This window comes from Mastigoproctus giganteus, chromosome 10 (genome assembly GCF_048544385.1).
Source record: "Mastigoproctus giganteus isolate SK-2022 chromosome 10, ASM4854438v1, whole genome shotgun sequence".
Lineage (NCBI taxonomy): Eukaryota > Metazoa > Arthropoda > Arachnida > Uropygi > Thelyphonidae > Mastigoproctus > Mastigoproctus giganteus.
In genome coordinates, this window is record NC_143584.1 from 217085429 (window position 1) to 217103653 (window position 18225).

Consider the following 18225-nt stretch of genomic DNA (forward strand, 5'->3'; position numbering starts at 1 on the left):
ATTGTTAGATTTGGCATTACTGTCTTGTTGATTTGTGCAATTATAGATAGCCTGCACCATCCACTTTCACAATACACAGAAAGACCACAGAAGCTACTTGGAAAGTTAGTATGACAATCCCATCAGACATACTAACTTTCCATCAACCAGGAGTTTAAGGCATCAAGGGTTAATGTCTGTATGAACTTGCCATGTATGAAGCTCTGCATCCTCAGTTTACATGGGAAAGTGGTGGTGCATAAGTCATATATCAACTGCAATCAGCAATCTCATCTTGCAAGAAACACCATAATTGTTCATAAGAGAGTTACAATATATGCCTTAAATGCTATATGGATGATGTATCAAAATTGGAATTAACTTGTATATCATTTACACGATAGCTATAGCAATATCTGAAAATTGAAAAGTTTGCTGAAACTCAAGCTGTTGTTCTTGACATTTCTAAGCAAGCTTCCATCTTATGGATTGTTCACTGTTTTTTGCAGTTTGATGTTTTTCTCTGACTGTTGGTGATGGTGGATTGCTGTCTTCAAATTTTTACACTAATGTTGGTGTTTCCCCAGGGTTCATTTCTTTCTCCCACTCCTTTCCTCTTGTATATTAATGACCTTCCACTTACTTGCAAATCGTATTCATAGTTTTGCAGATGATAGCATATTCTACATTCTTTTTGGAGAAACCTTGTTCTGCATAAATAGCTTCATCTTTGTGAATATTCACCAGTTCCTTAAATTCTGATCTCCAGGTAATTATCCAAATAGGGCAAAGATAACTATTAATTTCAATCATTCTGAAACTCAGTCTTGCCTTATATCTCACAAAAGGAGTTTATTGCTTCTTTGCTTATTTTTGAGGATGCTCAGATGTCTAGACAAGATCACATATCTCTATTAGGGATTACTCTGACTCTCTCTCTCTTGGAAAAAGCATATCATGAACATTGTTTCCTCTGCATTTAAAAAACTCTTTTCTCTTTTGCCCTTGGTGTTACTTTTCTTCTAAACAACTCGCACTGTACAAATGTGAAAATCGATGTACCACCCCACATCTGGGTTGGTGCATCCAAACCTTTCTCAGGCTTTTAGACTATTCAAAAGAGAGCAGTCAAGTTAATTAATGACCCATCTCTTACAGAGTATCTCCACTCTCTGTCTCATAGATATTCTATTGCTGTGTGCCTTTTCTATAGATACCTATAGAAACCTGCATGTGCACTCTTCTGATTTGGCTCCTGTACCCCCCCCCCCCTTCCAAACCAATCAAAACATGTGCCACAACCAGTCAGCATCCTTTTCAGCTTTTCGTCTTCCTCATTTATCTCTTCAACTTCTGTTTTTTGGAACAACCTTCCTTCACACATTTCCTGAAAATTACAAGCTACAGAAATTTAAAATGTCAACTCCGGTCTTTTGTTTTCTCAACCTACAACTCGTACATGGTACTAAGTATTATAGGTTCTAATACCTTTCTCATTTAAGGTTTTCATAAAAAAAAATTTGTTCACCAATAAAAAAGCTAACTACATAATAAACTGTAAGCCTTCACCATTTATCCATTTCAGTTTTAGATTGCTATGTAATGTTGGATTTTTTTTCTCCTCAAAATTGATGCTTTAAAATCAAGTTAGTTCTTAAAAAATAACAGTAAATAATTCTTCACTAAGTTGTTTAGATCTGGTGTTAGTACATAATTCATTGTTTTGACCAATAGATGGTGCTTTAGGTTAAACAAAAAATGTCAGTGCAAATTCAATTCGACTCAATGTTATTAGATAGTTGATTCCTAATAGGAATGCAACAAGCCTAATTTTTTAACCATCATTAGAGCCTTCCAGTTGACCTGAAAATTTAATTTAATTTGTTATTATTTATTATAAGTAATATATGTTGTAACTGTATGGAGCAGTACAACTTTCTTGCTCTGAGTTCTCTGATTGATGTATATAGAATATTTGGAGTGACATTGTAGTATACTATTGCAGCAATATTGGCTATACTGCATCACAAGATTCATATTTTGGCACTGTCAGAATTGATGGTTCAGCATGTGGCATTCAGTCTCCCTTGCCATCAAAGTAATTTATTTTTCAAGTATTCTGTATTTTAGTACTTTACATTTAAAGGTATCACAATTTAACAAGAGGGATTAGTATTACATGTGGCATAGCTTTTATGTTAAAATTATGTGCTTGCATTACATAGCTTTATTATTATTATTTTTTTTTTCCTTTCATTTTAAGATTATAATTTTTGTGACCTGGCTTATATCCTTTATTTTGTGTTCTTTTTACCCATTTTAAATTTAATAAAAGTATAATAAATGCAATTCATTTTTATAGTGAACCAAACTTGCTTGTTAGAGCATGTAACCAATTAGGACAGTTCCTTCAGCACAGAGAAACAAATTTAAGGCAAGTATCAAATGTTATCTGACTACAACCATTAAAAAAAAAAAAGTGCTTTTATAGATTCAAATGACTAAGCCAAAACTTTTTAAAATTTTTATTACAGTTGTTCCTTGACATTTGTTGGCTAACTCTATAATACTTTATTTTGTTGAAGAAAATATATTGGTGCTGCTTTTGTATTGGACAGCTAAATTAATCATATCTCCTGTATACACTGGTGGACAGAAATTAAAGTGTAATTGGTTTTCTGCGTGTACAGTAGTAAAGGTTGTGGGGTTATATTGTAACACAAGACTTGAAATAGTTCGGAAATTATATACATCCTGGCATTCATTATCTGTTTTTGGGCGCTCTTTAGTCCTTCCAGTGATGGCAGATGACTTTTTTTGCCATCAATGCTTGGGCCACCTGTTGGTAAACATTGTTTACATTAGAGAAGGCACCATTAACCACAGTCAACCTAAATTGTAAAAATATTTTATATAATTGCCTAAAATTTGAGACAGGACACTGACATGATAGCTGTTTCAAGACTTACTAGTCTCATCAGATGACAGGTGAAACAAATATATGCCAATCTGTGAATTGTGTATCAAATCTGCATGAGCAGCTGAGCAGTATCTGGAAGAAAAGCTTACAGTTGAACAAGTAACAAAAATTGGTAACTTTTAGATTAGGGGTTAAAGAACCCCTAATACTGGGCAACATTTGCCCTTCATAACACAATAGTAAATGTTTCAGGATTATATTTCAGTGCAGGCATTGAAATAATTTGAAAATTAAATGCAGATATGCATTTAATTTCCATTTTTGGGAATACTTTAATAATAATAATCTGTCTGTGTTTTATCTTATGACTGGTCTACTGCAGGGTTTGGTGAGTGGTGATGAAATTTATCAGTCTATTTATATTTTGAAGTTAACTTAGGTGAGTTTCAGAGACAGGCTGATAGAATCCTAATTCCCACAAAATCCCAATTGTTAACATAGTCTAATTCTCCTGTTATTTGTTGTCACCCTAAAGTTAATTTTACATACCACAAAACATTGTAAGTGGTGGTCAAAGCCATTTTTCTTATGTAGCATTGAGCAAACTTAAGTTTTCTGCTTAGTGCACTGACCTCATATTGTGGCAACACCTTCACTGTGAGTTGCCTTGGCATTGCACTTACTCTAAATAATGGCGCCTCCGTAGCCAAGTGGGCAGGAGCAGCAGTGCTTGGCACACGCTTCTTGATTAGACCGGGTTCGAGCCCGTGAGCCACAAAATATGGAGGATGCGGAAAGGTCAAGGAATGACCACCGCATATCCCCGGAGCAATATGGCCTTAGTTGCTAATGCTCCTAAAACCAAATAACAACAACAACTCTAAATAAAATCTACTATACCAGTGGAGAAGTATATTGCTGTTTTATTTAGTGTTTTCCACTGCTCAGACTTGAGTTCTGGCTCTGATTGGAGTCTCACTGATGGGAAATCTGAAGACTTATGTAACCAAGTGACTAGAAGTATATGCAATACATGAGATGCAAAAGGGTGCACAAAAATTAAATTAAGTGATTGGTGAAATCCAGTGCTGGAAGTGCTAAGAAACATTACTGAAACGGTGGCCAAAGCCATTATCTTAACATAGTGTTGAGCAAATTAAGCTTGCTGCTTAGTGCGAAACAGTGTACAAGAGAGGGGGAGGGAACTGATTTCCTAGAGAAGCCATGGTCAGGACATGGCTTCTCTAGTGGCATAGTGTTTTGGGTTCGGACACTACTAGGGATTTCCCACAGCTGTGACATCATTATTCATGTGAAGTAAACAGAACTCTGTAAATGCCAGAAGTGTGTGTAGTACATTGTGTTGGGTTCTGTTGTTCTTCTGGCTTTTGGCTGCAGGGCCCTAATGGGACTCTGCTTTGCCTGTTGCCACCACTAGGAAGTAAGCCAGGCAGTCCATAGTTCTCTTGCTGGTTTCTACCAGGGTTGCCTGAGCTTCCTGATGGAGGCCAAGTTAAAAAAAAAAAAAAAAAAAAACAAAACAAAAAGTGAGTGGGGGAGATAGGAGTGACAGTAGGGGGAAAAGGATGAATAAAGAAGCATCCTTCAGTAGAGGGAGAAGGGGAAGAAGTGAAGTAATTGGGGAGCCCACCCAACCTTGTGAAAGAGAGAGAATGCAAGGCCAATGGCCTGTAGAGTAACATGGTCTGGACAGTTTTGCACTAAGCAGCAAATTAAGTTTGCTGCTTAGTACTAAACAGTGTACAAGGAGGAAAACTGATTTCCTATAAAAACCACAGTCTGGACAAGGTGGTAAAATGAGCATGTTTGCAGGTCCACTTTAAGGATTCAAGTTTTTTTTTTTTTAGTGAAGATACATTCCAGTTTAATGGCAACTGATGCTAACTAGAGGTTGGTAGCATGCGTGATTCCAGAAAATATGCAAATATTTTAGAATAATCTTCATATTTTTAATCTTTACTAGATCTCACTAGCTAGAAGTTCTTTTAATTCTTTTATTAAAATGTTCTATGTGAGCTTTGAAGCCAAGTTTTTCATCTAAAAGATTCCGAGAAACTTAATTTCCAAAATTGTGCTTAACATCTAGCCTTGGGCAAAATTGGCAGAAGGTTGTCTTGGTACTTGTGAGTGATCTATTGAGTTTTAGATGAATTTAATATCAGATTAAAGAAAGGAAGAAAGATATAATTATTAAAGTTTGTGATGGCAGAAGAAACTTGTGCTGCCTCTTCATCTAGGGCTGATGGGGATTTCCATTTGAAGAGTATAGGACAAATGATGAAAAGGACATCATCAGCATAGGAGAGAAATCCTGGGTTTTTATTAAAAAAAAAAAAAAGTGTAAAGATGACAGCGAAGAACAGGGCTGAAAAAGGGAACCGCCTTGGGAAATCTCTGCCATGGAGTTCTTGGTTAGTAATTGATCCTCAAATTTAAAACGAATTACTCTTTGATAGAGTAATATTAATTAAGGATAACACAGTCTTTGATTGAAAAGAACTGTTCAAGTAGAGAAAGGAGGGATTTCACAGAAACTGGATCAGATGCAATGGATGTCTCCAGGGCAGCAACATTAAAGGTCCATCTCCTGATTTCAACAGTTAAAGATGTAGTAGTAGTAGTGCCATGTGATGCAAGAAAGCAACTGTATGAGCTTATGCAGCATCAGCCAAAAAAAATAATAATAAAATAAAAATAAAAAAAAAAATAAAATAAATAAAATAAAATCACACCATTCCCTCCAAATGCCTGTCCGGTTCCTCCTTAAATTTATTTAACCTGTCTACTTCCACAACGACAGATGGAAGTTTGTTCCAGCAATTAACCACCCGCTGGCTAAAGGCAAATTTCCGCACATCTATTCTACATCTGTCTTTTCTTAATTTGAATTTATGCCCCCTTAGGTTCGTAATCTGAACAAGTGGAAGGATCCCCTCAGAATTCAGCGTGCTCAACCCATTCAAGGCCTTATATACCTCAATCAGATCACCGCGCAGGTGCCTAGTCTCCAGCCACTGCAATTTGCAGAACTTAAGCCTCTCTTGGTAAGAGAGGATCCCTTCATTCCCCTCACCAATCTTGTTGCCCTTCTCTGTACACACTCAAGCAAATCTACATCCTTCCTAAAATGAGGCCTCCAGACCTGTATGCAGTACCCAAGGCGTGGCCTGACCATTGCCTTATACAGAGGGACAATCAACTCCTTCTCCCTGCTAGCAAAATTCCTATATATCATTGACAAAATCCCATTACCTGCCCTGGCAGCCTGTCCGCATTCTCAGAAAACTTCATATCTGACTGCACAATTACTCCCAGGACTTTTTCATTTTCTACCACCTTAAGTGTAGTACCACACAGTTGGTACGTTTCTCTGGGGTTACTTCTACCCATATGCAGTACTTGGCATTTGTCAAGGTTAAACTTCAGTTGCCACTTCTTAGCCCATCTTCCCAAATTATCTAGATCCTGTTGCAGTAGCACACTGCCATTACTGTCATTAACAACCCTGCCAACCTTTGTATCATCTGCAAACTTCGACATTAAGCCTGATATACCTTCATCAATATCAATGATAAATATACAAAACAACAGTGGACCTAAAACTGAACCCTGTGGGACTCCACTAATAACATTAGTCCACGAAGAGCAGCACCCATTGATTGCCACCCTCTGTCTTCTCCCACTTTAACCATCCTTTTATCCATTGTAGCAACTTACCCTTAATACCATTCTGCTCCAATTTGTACAATAGTCTTCCATGCGCAACAGTGTCAAAAGCTTTCCTGAAATCCAAATATATGATATCAAAATTATTTTTTGCATCCAGTTCCTTTGTAACCACATCATAATATCCTATCAAATTTGTCAGACAAGACTTTCCCTTAACAAACCTATGCTGTGTCTGAATTATTGCTGCAGTCTTGTCTAGATGATCCCGCAATGCATCTTTAACCAGTGACTCCATTATTTTCTTAGCCTGTGGATAATATTCCTCTGATTTTCGCTTATTACAATTGCCGTTTAATGGAATCAAAATTCAGTTCACAAATGTGATCATAATAACCAGCACTTACTGTAATTATTTCATGGCTCCAGCATTAAAAAAAAAAAAAAAAAAATTGGTGGCTGGTTCGGATTACTGATGCTAGGATTTGACGCTCTATTGTATATTATATCAAAATTATTTTTTGCATCCAGTTCCTTTGTTACTGTGTCATAGTAACTAATCAGTTTGATCACAGATCTCCCCCCCCCCATTAACAAATCCATGTTTGATCCAATCTGTATGTAGCCTTTTTAACAATATTTGTCAAGCCATTCCAAATTTCATTAAAATGAAACCAATGGAAATCCGATAATTAATGTATCTTTTTTTTCCCATAAAAATTGTATATAAAAATGAAACTCATAGGTTAAACAATTTTGATGCGGTATTATTAGCTTTGGCTAGTCCGTGCATGCTTTTCACATTGTTATGTAAGACTCAGTAATGTGGTCACTTGTGAAGAGATATATACAGCAGGAGGTGGACAAAATAATGGAAACACCTGATGTGAAAGTAATAGTTTTTGTAAAGGCTATATGATGTTGATGTATTTATGCAGTGAAGATTTTTTTTGTTTCTTGCAAGTAATACTGTGAAGGAAAGATGATAAAAGCTGATGTTTATTTAGAGGTGATAAAAAAGGTACATGAAGGTGAATGAGCTGTCTGAAGCCCAAACATTTGCTGTAGAGGTGCAAGTTTAGCAGGGGCATCATGACTAAAATTGATGATTTTTTTTAATGTAACCAAAGCAACTGTATCAAAAGTGATGTCTGTATTCACCAAGTATGGAAAAACAAAAATCTGATAGGACGAATTCCAGCAGAAAATCAAAGCTGACTGAAAGAGATCAATGAGAATCAATCAAAGGAGGATCAAAGGTTGACACAAGTAATTATAGACCTGTGAGTTTAACTTCTGTTCCAGGAAAATTAATGGACGCACTGGTTAAAGAAGCACTGCAGGATCATCTAGACAAGACTTCAGTTATAGCTCGGACACAGCATGGTTTTGTTAAGGGGAAGTCTTGCCTGACCAATTTGATTGGATACTATGATGCAGTCACAAAAGAACTGGATGCAGGGAATAACTCTGATATTATATACTTGGATCTTAGAAAGGCTTTTGATACTGTTGCACATGGAAGGCTGATGCACAAATTGGAGCAGTGCGGCACTGGAGGCAAATTGCTACTATGGATAAAGGGGTGGTTGAGGGGGAGAAGACAGAGAGTGGTAATCAATGGACACTGCTCATCGTGGACTAATGTTATCAGTGGAGTCCCTCAGGGTTCAGTGTTGGGTCCATTACTGTTTTCTGTATTTATAAATAATATTGATGATGGTATATCAAGCTTAATGTCCAAGTTTGCAGACGATACAAAGGTTGGCAGGGTTGTCAAGGACACTACTGACACTATGCTGCTGCAACAGGATCTGGAAAGGTTGAGCAGATGGGCTGAGAGGTGGCAAATGAAGTTTAACATTGACACTACATATGGGAAACAGCAACCCCAGGGCAACGTATCAACTCTGTGGTACTACACTGACAGTGGTAGAGAATGAAACGGACCTGGGGGTAGTTGTGCAAGCAGATATGAAGTTCTCTGAGCAGTGCAGACAGGCTGCAAGAGCAGCTCATGGTGTATTGTCAATGATATATAGGAATTTTTCTAGCAGGGATAAGAAGGTGATTATTCCCTTGTATAAGACAATGGTCAGGCCACACCTAGAGTACTGTCTGGAGGCCTCATTTCAAGAAGGATGTAGAGCTGCTGGAACGAGTACAGAGAAGGGCAACAAAATTAGTGAATGGAACAAAGGGGTGCTCTTATGAAGAAAGGCTTAAGTTTTGCAAATTACAGTGTCTGGAGACTAGGCACCAGTGAGGTGATCTGATAGAGGTGTATAAAGCCTTGAATGGTTTGAGCATGCTCAATGCTGATGGGATTCTTCCTCTTGCTCAGAATAATCACCTGAGAGGGCATAAATTCAAATTGAGCAAAGACAGATGGAGGATAGACGTGCGGAAATTTGCCTTTAGCCAGCGGGTGGTTGGTTGGTGGAACAGACTTCCATCCCTTGTCATGGAAGTTGATAGCCTAAATAAGTTTAAGGCTGAGCTGGACAGGTATTTCGAACGAACAGAGGGGTGAAGTGGAAGTGGGTTTTTTTTTTTGCTGATGCTGCATAAGCTTGCTTTCTTGCATGAAATGCCTCTACTAATGAAAACTGAAAAGGTTTGTATCCCAAAATGTCACAAAAATAGCTGCAGAACTTAATGTGAGTCACAGCAATCCAGTTTCTAGCAAAATACCTCAGTGAGAACTTCATAAAGCTGATATTTATGGCAGAGCCACTGTTGAAAACCATTCATTACTGATAGTAATGCTAGAAAGAGGATGCAAAGGTGTAAGGAGCACAAAACTTGGACATTTGATGATGAAAATATGTCATATTTTCAGAGGAATCATCATTCACACTTTACATGTTGTGAATGCAAAAGAAGCACATAATCCTGACTGTCTCATGTCAACAGTCAAACATGGAGGATTGACAATGGTTTGGATAGCAATACCTTGGTATTCTTTACATTCTATCATCACCCCAAATGGGCAAATTGCTGCCACTGATTACTTTGATATTCTGAGTATCCAGTTTCGTCCCACAGTGTTTGCACTGTGGGACGAAACTGTTTTTCCACAAAAAACAGTGTCAAGATGATAATGCTCCAATACACACAACCAGATGTGTCCAATCTTGGTTTCAGGCACATGAAACTGAGGCTAAGCATCTCCCATGGCCTGCACAATAACCAGATTTAAGCATTACTGAGCCATTGTGGGCATATTTGGAGAGGAAAGTTAAAACAGATTTTCTCTACCATCACTAAAAGAGATTGAAATGTTCCTCCATGAAGAATGGTCCAATATTCCTCTTAAGACAATTCAAAGTTTATTTATATCTATTCCATGTAAAATACAAACTGCTTTAAAGGCAAAGGATGGCCCAACACCATATTAATGCATACCTGAAACTTTTATTATGGGTGTTTCCATTTTTTTGTCTACCCCTATATATACAGAGAGAGAAAAGAGACTTAAAAGTATATGGAAGACTAATATATAATTATTAGAGAGTTGAAATTAAACTAAATGGCTATGTTTAGAGAACATAAATCTATAGAGTTTTATTAAGTATTGTATAAATTTATAATCTTAGTAATTAACTGTTAATGAGATAAATATATTTACTTTTCACTTCTATTAATCAAAGAAATAAAGAAAAAATAATTCATTTGAAAAAAAAAAAAAAAAAATCTAACATGCCTGAAATGTCATGCACCATTTACATTAACTTGTTCTAATTTATCCAAGTCTTACTGGAGCAGCATGCTCTGATTACTGTCATTAACAACCCTGCCAATCTTTGTACCCAGCAAATTTAACATTAAACTTGATATATCTGCATCAATAATGTTAATAAATATTGAAAATAATAAGGGACCCAGAACTGAAACCTGGGAGATTCTGCTAATGACATTAGTCCATGAAGGGTAGTGGTCATTAATAACCATTGTAATGATGGATCCACCACCAAGGAGCAATGACTATTAATATGCTGACCTTTACCAGGATCAATAATTCTAAACAAAACCTGAATGAAATAATAAATCAATTACCTAAATGCTTATCTAGGGGTAGATAAACTTCTAGGTTATGGCCTCAAAATTACTGGTTCAATCTGGCTCAAATTAACAAAAATGTAAGCTTTGCTACTTATCAGCCCAAATCTTCAGTTAAAGCCCAATACATATCTATTAGAGAATGACAATATGGTTTACCATAACATAGCTAGATGCTCTAATACTTAACATAATACTAATACTTGACAGAGGGCGCTGACTCTCTTTAAAAATTACAGCTGTGACTTGCAGGCTCAGAAAAAACGATAAGTGTTTACCTTTTTATTTACATAATTGTTATTTTACATTGTACTTAATATGTAGTCTTATAGTTACGCTGGTTATTTTTATTTTAATTTAGATAAACAGTTTTTGTAGATATACGTAATACTTAATATATGTAAAACCGTTATTTCGATTGAATCTTGCAGCCATTGTTTTTGTATATAGTGGTAGGGAATTCAAATTTTTAATTGAGGTAGTTAGGTAACTCTAACGTATAATTTATAGAGTAATACGCTTCACTGTTTCTATTAAATAGCGTAGTATTGACATTTAATTAATTTAATTTATTGATTTTATTAATTTAAAATATCATGCCCCAAATTAGAGCAGCAAAGCAACGGGCACAAAGTGGCAGGAGTGCTGTGACTTGGGGGAGAACTGAGGGGAGCGATTCTCCAACGTATAACAGCCTAAAAAAATGTGCGACTTGTGAAATGTTTGCCGAACTCTCTGGAACGGAACATGATATTGCCATGGGGGATGTCTTTGTGTGTGCGCGATGTAAGGAGTGTAAGGAAATCAGGCGACAACTCAGCGCTGTTATGGGCCTATATGACAGTTTGAAGGACAGGGTGGATGCCCGCGAAAGATCTAAATTGAGGGACCCATCAAGCTCTCAGCTGCCCACATCAACGGCAGAGCTTGCGCTTGGTCATCATGCAACACAGCGGCAACCCGCAAAGCAGAATGCGCTGGTCCCACAGGAACTAGTAGTTGTTGGTGACTCTATTGTGAGGGAAACAGGAAACATGCTTTGTAAAAAGGATAGGTGGAACAGGGCCAGGGTATGTCTGCCAGAGGCAAAGGTTGATGATGTTGTAGAGCGGATATCACCTTTTAAGGGCACTAAAGGTGATATAGTTGTACACGTTGGCACTAATGATATTAAGAGTAGGAGATCGGCAGAATTACTTAACAAGTACAGGTCACTGTTGAACAAAAGCCGAGAATTAGGGTTGAATTTGAAAGTGTCTGCAATTCTGCCCAGACACAATTGAAGGGAGTATATGATGAGGGCCTTGTCGATCAATTCGGCCCTGGAAAGAATGTGCAAGGCTCAAGGGGTAGAATTTTTTTCAGCATTGACTGTACTTGTTAACAGGAGAGACTGCTTCTATAGGGATGGGATACACTTAAATAGAAAGGGTGCAAGAATATTTGCTGATGCTATCGAGGCAGTGTTAGGTGGGTCGGAAAACTGATAGCTTGGGGGGATACAAGGACTAATAGTTTAACAGTAGCCGTAGACAGAGGTGAAGGTGATTCTTGCACAACTTCTATCAGAATAAGTAGCGACCTGGAGCGTGGGGTGTTGGGGGTTTCGGGGACGGATGGCAGTCATCCTGAAATAGGTGGGTATATGAGATGTGTTAGGATAACTAGGAATAGGAGTAGGAGCATGTATGCTTGCATGTATACCAATGCTAGAAGTATAGTAAATAAATTTGATGAATTTGAAGTGTTGGTCAAGACATCAAAGGCGGATATTGTTGGGATAGCAGAGACGTGGTGTCACACAGATATAAGGAATGCTGAACTGGAATTTGGGGAGTACAATGTGTACAGAAAGGATAGACAGGATAGAAAGGGAGGAGGTGTTATGCTGTTAATTAAGAAAAACATAAAATCAAAAGAAGTGCATCAAGTTGATGGAGATGAACAGTGCACTGTTGAGTCAGTTTGGTGTGACATAAGTACTGCGAAAGCAAAAATAAGAGTAGGAGTGTGTTATAGGCCTAATGACTGGAATGAGTACAATGAACAATTGTACAGAGAAATAGAATGGGCTAGTAAATTGGAATGTCTTATAATGGAAGTTTTTAACTTCCCAGATATTGACTGGAACTTGTGGGTTGGTCACTCACACACTAGTCAGACTTTTGTGGATTTATTGGATGACTGTTTTCTGCAGCAGCATGTTCGAGAGGCAACCAGAGAAAGTAATACTCTTGATCTGGTTATCAGCAGTGATCATTCGTGTATTAAGAAATTGCAGATAAAGGAACCACTAGGTGGCAGTGATCACAGTGTACTGATGTGGGATTTACTTAAAGATTTAATTACCATCAGGGATAAAGGAAAGGGTTTTTGCTTCCGTAAGGGGGAGTACAGTGGTCTCTGACAGTTTCAGTTGATTTGTCAGTTGATTACAGTGGGATCAACTGACGATGTTACCAACAGTAAATTCTAAGTGGGAAGCATTCAAGGAATTAATCGTGGATGCTACTAAAAGTTTCATACTTATTAAGAAATATTGTTCAAGGTTTAGGCCTAAATGGTTATCTAATGAACTAATGAGACTCGTAACAGAGAAGAAAAATGCATGGGATGCATATAAATTATCATGCAACTCAGAAGCCTATGGCCGATATAAGCTAGTCTGTAATCAGGTCACAAAGAAGGTTAGGCAGGCAAAGGCAGATCACGAAAAATCCTTGGCAAAAGATGCTAAGAAAAACAGCAAGGATTTCTTTACTTATATAAACTCTAAAAGGAAGGGGATGAATCTGATTGGTCCACTTGACATCGATGGTTCGACTGTTGATGATCCTGCTCAGATAGCAAACAAACCGAATGAGTATTTTAGCATTAGCATTAGTAGAGGCATTTGATGCAAGAAAGCAAGCTTATGCAGCATCAGCCAAAAAAAAAAAAAAAAAACCACTTCCACTTCACCCCTCCGTTCGTTCAAAATACCTGTCCAGCTGAGCCTTAAACTTATTTAGGCTATCAACCTCCACCACAAGGGATGGAAGTCTGTTCCACCAACCAACCACCCGCTGGCTAAAGGCAAATTTCCGCACGTCTATCCTACATCTGTCTTTCCTCAATTTGAATTTATGCCCTCTCAGGTGATTATTCTGAGCTAGAGGAAGAATCCCATCAGCATTGAGCATGCTTAAACCATTCAAGGCTTTATACACCTCTATCAGATCACCTCGCTGGTGCCTAGTCTCCAGACACTGTAATTTGCAAAACTTAAGCCGTTCTTCGTAAGAGCACCCCTTTGTTCCATTCACTAATCTTGTTGCCCTTCTCTGTACTCGTTCCAGCAGCTCTACATCCTTCTTGAAATGAGGCCTCCAGACCTGTATACAGTACTCTAGGTGTGGCCTGACCATCGCCTTATACAATGGAATAATCACCTCCTTATCCCTGCTGGAAAAATTCCTGTATATCATTGACAATACTCCATGAGCTACTCTTGCAGCCCGTCTGCACTGCTCAGAGAACTTCATATCTGCCTGCACAACCACCCCCAAGTCCCTTTCATTCTCTACCACTGTCAGTGTTGTACCACAGAGTTGATACGTTGCTCTGGGGTTGCTGTTTCCCATGTGTAGTACTTTACATTTGTCAATGTTAAACTTCATTTGCCACCTCTCAGCCCATCTGCTCAACCTTTCCAGATCCTGTTGCAGCAGCATAGTGTCAGTAGTGTCCTTGACAACCCTGCCAACCTTTGTATCGTCTGCAAACTTGGACATTAATCCCGATATACCATCATCAATATCATTTATAAATACAGAAAACAATAATGGACCCAACACTGAGCCCTGAGGGACTCCACTAATAACATCAGTCCACGATGAGCAGTGTCCATTGATTACCACTCTCTGTCTTCTCCCCCTCAACCACCCCTTTATCCATAGCAGTAATTTGCCTCCAATGTCACACTGCTCCAATTTGTGTAGCAGTCTTCCATGTGCAACAGTATCAAAAGCCTTTCTAAGATCCAAGTATATAATATCAAAGTTATTCCCTGCATCCAGTTCTTTTGTGACTGCATCATAGTATCCAATCAAGTTGGTCAGGCAAGACTTCCCCTTAACAAAACCATGCTGTGTCTGAGCTATAACTGAAGTCTTGCCTAAATGATCCTGCAGTGCTTCTTTAACCAGTGCCTCCATTAATTTTCCTGGAACAGAAGTTAAGCTCACAGGTCTATAATTACTTGTGTCAGCCTTTGATCCTCCTTTGTGAATTGGGGTCACATTTGCACATTTCCAGTCTATGGGTACCTCCCCTGAGTCCAAGGAAGCTCTCATAATTATGGCTAAGGGTTTGCTTACTTCCTTTGCTGCCTCCTTTAATATAACTGGATAGATCCCATCCACCCCGGGTGCCTTTCTTGTGTTTATCTTCAACAGTTTCTCCTCCACTTTACTCCCAGTTATTTCAAGATTCTGTAACTTACTGCTAGAGTTGAATACACCTCTGGCATTCCCCTCGCTGAATAACTCCTCATGTGTGAATGTCGATGCAAAATATTCATTGTTTGTTAGCTACCTGAGCAGGATCATCAACACTTGACCCATCAATATCAAGTGGACCAATCTGATTCATCCCTCTCCTTCTAGAGTTTACATAAGTAAAGAACTCTTTGCTGTTTTTCTTTGCATCCCTTGCCAAGGATTTCTCGTAATCTGCCTTCGCCTGCCTAACCTCCTTTGTAACTTGGTTGCATATCAACTTGTATCTATCATAGGCTTCTGTGTCATGTGTTAATTTGTAAGTATCCCATGCATTTTTCTTCTCTGCCATATGCCTCATTAGTTCATCTGACATCCATTTTGGCCTAAACCTTGAACAATATTTCTTAGTTGGTATGTAAAGCCTAGTAGCTTCCAAGATAAGTTCTTTGAATGCTTCCCATTTTGAATTTGCTGTTGGTAACATCATCAGTTGGTCCCACTGTATAGAATTTAAATACTGTCTCAGTCCATCGTAGTCGCCTTTACGGAAGCAATAACCCTTCCCTTTACCCCTAATGGTAGTTACCTCTTTGAGTAAATCCCACTTCAGCACACTGTGATCACTGCCACCTAGTGGTTCATTTATCTGCAGATTCTTAATGCATGAAGAATCACTGCTGATAATCAAATCAAGAGTATTGCTCCCTCTAGTTGCCTCCCGAACATGCTGATGTAGAAAACAATCATCCAATAAATCCACAAAAGCCCTGCTAGTGTGTGAGTATCCAGCCCCCAAATTCCAGTCAATATCTGGGAAATTAAAATCTCCCATTATAAGACACTCTGATTTACTGGCCCATTCTATTTCCCTGTACAGTTCCTTATTATACTCATCAGAGTCATTAGGCCTATAGCACACTCCTACTCTCAATTTTGATCTCCCAATGTTTATGTCACACCAAACTGACTCCACACTGCACTGTCCAGCGATGTCGACTGGCTTCACTTCCTTGGTTTTTATGTGTTTCTTAACTAATAGCATAACACCTCCCCCCTTCCTATCCTGTCTATCCTTTCTGTAGACGTTATACTCCCCAAATTGCAGTTCCGCATCCCTTATATCTGTGTGACACCACGTCTCTGATATCCCAACAATATCTGCCTTCGATGTTTTGAGCAATACCTCAAATTCATCAAATTTATTTTCTAAACTCCTAGCATTGGTGTACACGCAAGTATACCTGCACCTGTTTCTATTCTTAGCTACCCTAACACAACCCATGTGTTTACTTGTACCACAATGGCTCCCAGCAGTCTCTGAAATACCATGCATCTTGTTTTTCAGGCTTCTGCTCATTCGAATAGAAGCAGTGCAAGAATCTCTTTCACCTCTGCCAGTGGCTACTGTCAATCTATTGGTCTTTGTCTCCCCCCAAGCTAGCAGTTTTCCGACCCACCTAACACTGCCTCGATAGCATCAGCAAATATTCTTGCACCCTTTCTATTTATGTGTATCCCATCCCTGTAGAAGCAATCTCTCCTGTTAACAAGTACAGTCCAGGCTGAAAAAAATTCTACCCCTTGAGCCTGGCACAATCTTTCCAGGGCCGAATTGATCGACAAGGCTCTCATCATATACTCCCTCCTATCGTGTCTTGGCAGAATTGCAGACACTTTCAAATTCAACCCTAATTCTCGGCTTTTGTTCAACAGTGACCTGTACTTGTTAAGTAATTCTGCCAGTCTCCTACTCTTAATATTATTAGTGCCAACGTGTACAACTATATCACCTTTTGTGCCCTTAAAAGATGATATTCGCTCTACAACGTCATCAACCTTTGCCCCTGGCAGACATTTTGCATCTATATTCACACATGAGGAATTATTAAGGTTTGAAAATGGCAGAACGTTATCAAATTGTAGCAGGATACTTAATGATTTTGTAATAACTGAAAGCAAAGTGGAGGAGAAATTGTTGAAGTTAAACATAAGAAAAGCACCTGGGGTGGATGGGATCTATCCAGTTATATTACAAGAGGCGGCAAAGCAACAAAGCAAACCCTTAGCCATAATTATGAGAGCATCCTTGGACTCAGGGAAGGTCCCCACGGACTGGAGATGTGGAAATGTATCCCCAATTCACAAAGGGGGATCGAAGCGTGACACGAGTAATTATAGACCAGTTAGTTTAACTTCTGTTCCGGGTAAAATAATGGAGTCACTGGTTAAAGATGCATTGCGGGATCATCTAGACAAGACTGCAGCAATAATTCAGACACAGCATAGGTTTGTTAAGGGAAAGTCTTGTCTGACAAATTTGATAGGATATTATGATGTGGTTACAAAGGAACTGGATGCAAAAAATAATTTTGATATCATATATTTGGATTTCAGGAAAGCTTTTGACACTGTTGCGCATGGAAGACTATTGTACAAATTGGAGCAGAATGGTATTAAGGGTAAGTTGCTACAATGGATAAAAGGATGGTTAAAGTGGGAGAAGACAGAGGGTGGCAATCAATGGGTGCTGCTCTTCGTGGACTAATGTTATTAGTGGAGTCCCACAGGGTTCAGTTTTAGGTCCACTGTTGTTTTGTATATTTATCATTGATATTGATGAAGGTATATCAGGCTTAATGTCGAAGTTTGCAGATGATACAAAGGTTGGCAGGGTTGTTAATGACAGTAATGGCAGTGTGCTACTGCAACAGGATCTAGATAATTTGGGAAGATGGGCTAAGAAGTGGCAACTGAAGTTTAACCTTGACAAATGCCAAGTACTGCATATGGGTAGAAGTAACCCCAGAGAAACGTACCAACTGTGTGGTACTACACTTAAGGTGGTAGAAAATGAAAAAGTCCTGGGAGTAATTGTGCAGTCAGATATGAAGTTTTCTGAGAATGCGGACAGGCTGCCAGGGCAGGTAATGGGATTTTGTCAATGATATATAGGAATTTTGCTAGCAGGGAGAAGGAGTTGATTGTCCCTCTGTATAAGGCAATGGTCAGGCCACGCCTTGGGTACTGCATACAGGTCTGGAGGCCTCATTTTAGGAAGGATGTAGATTTGCTTGAGCGTGTACAGAGAAGGGCAAC

General features: G+C 38.6%; 1 protein-coding gene across 1 annotated transcript in view; it reads left to right on the forward strand.

Moving 5' to 3' along the window:
- LOC150079916 (AP-2 complex subunit alpha-like) overlaps positions 1 to 18225 on the forward strand; it is a 260057-nt gene that overhangs the window by 63909 nt on the left and 177923 nt on the right. The window contains exon 10 of the mRNA XM_090383347.1: positions 2342 to 2413. Coding sequence (XP_090239473.1) covers positions 2342 to 2413 — 72 coding nt within the window. The remainder of the gene's footprint in view (positions 1 to 2341; positions 2414 to 18225) is intronic.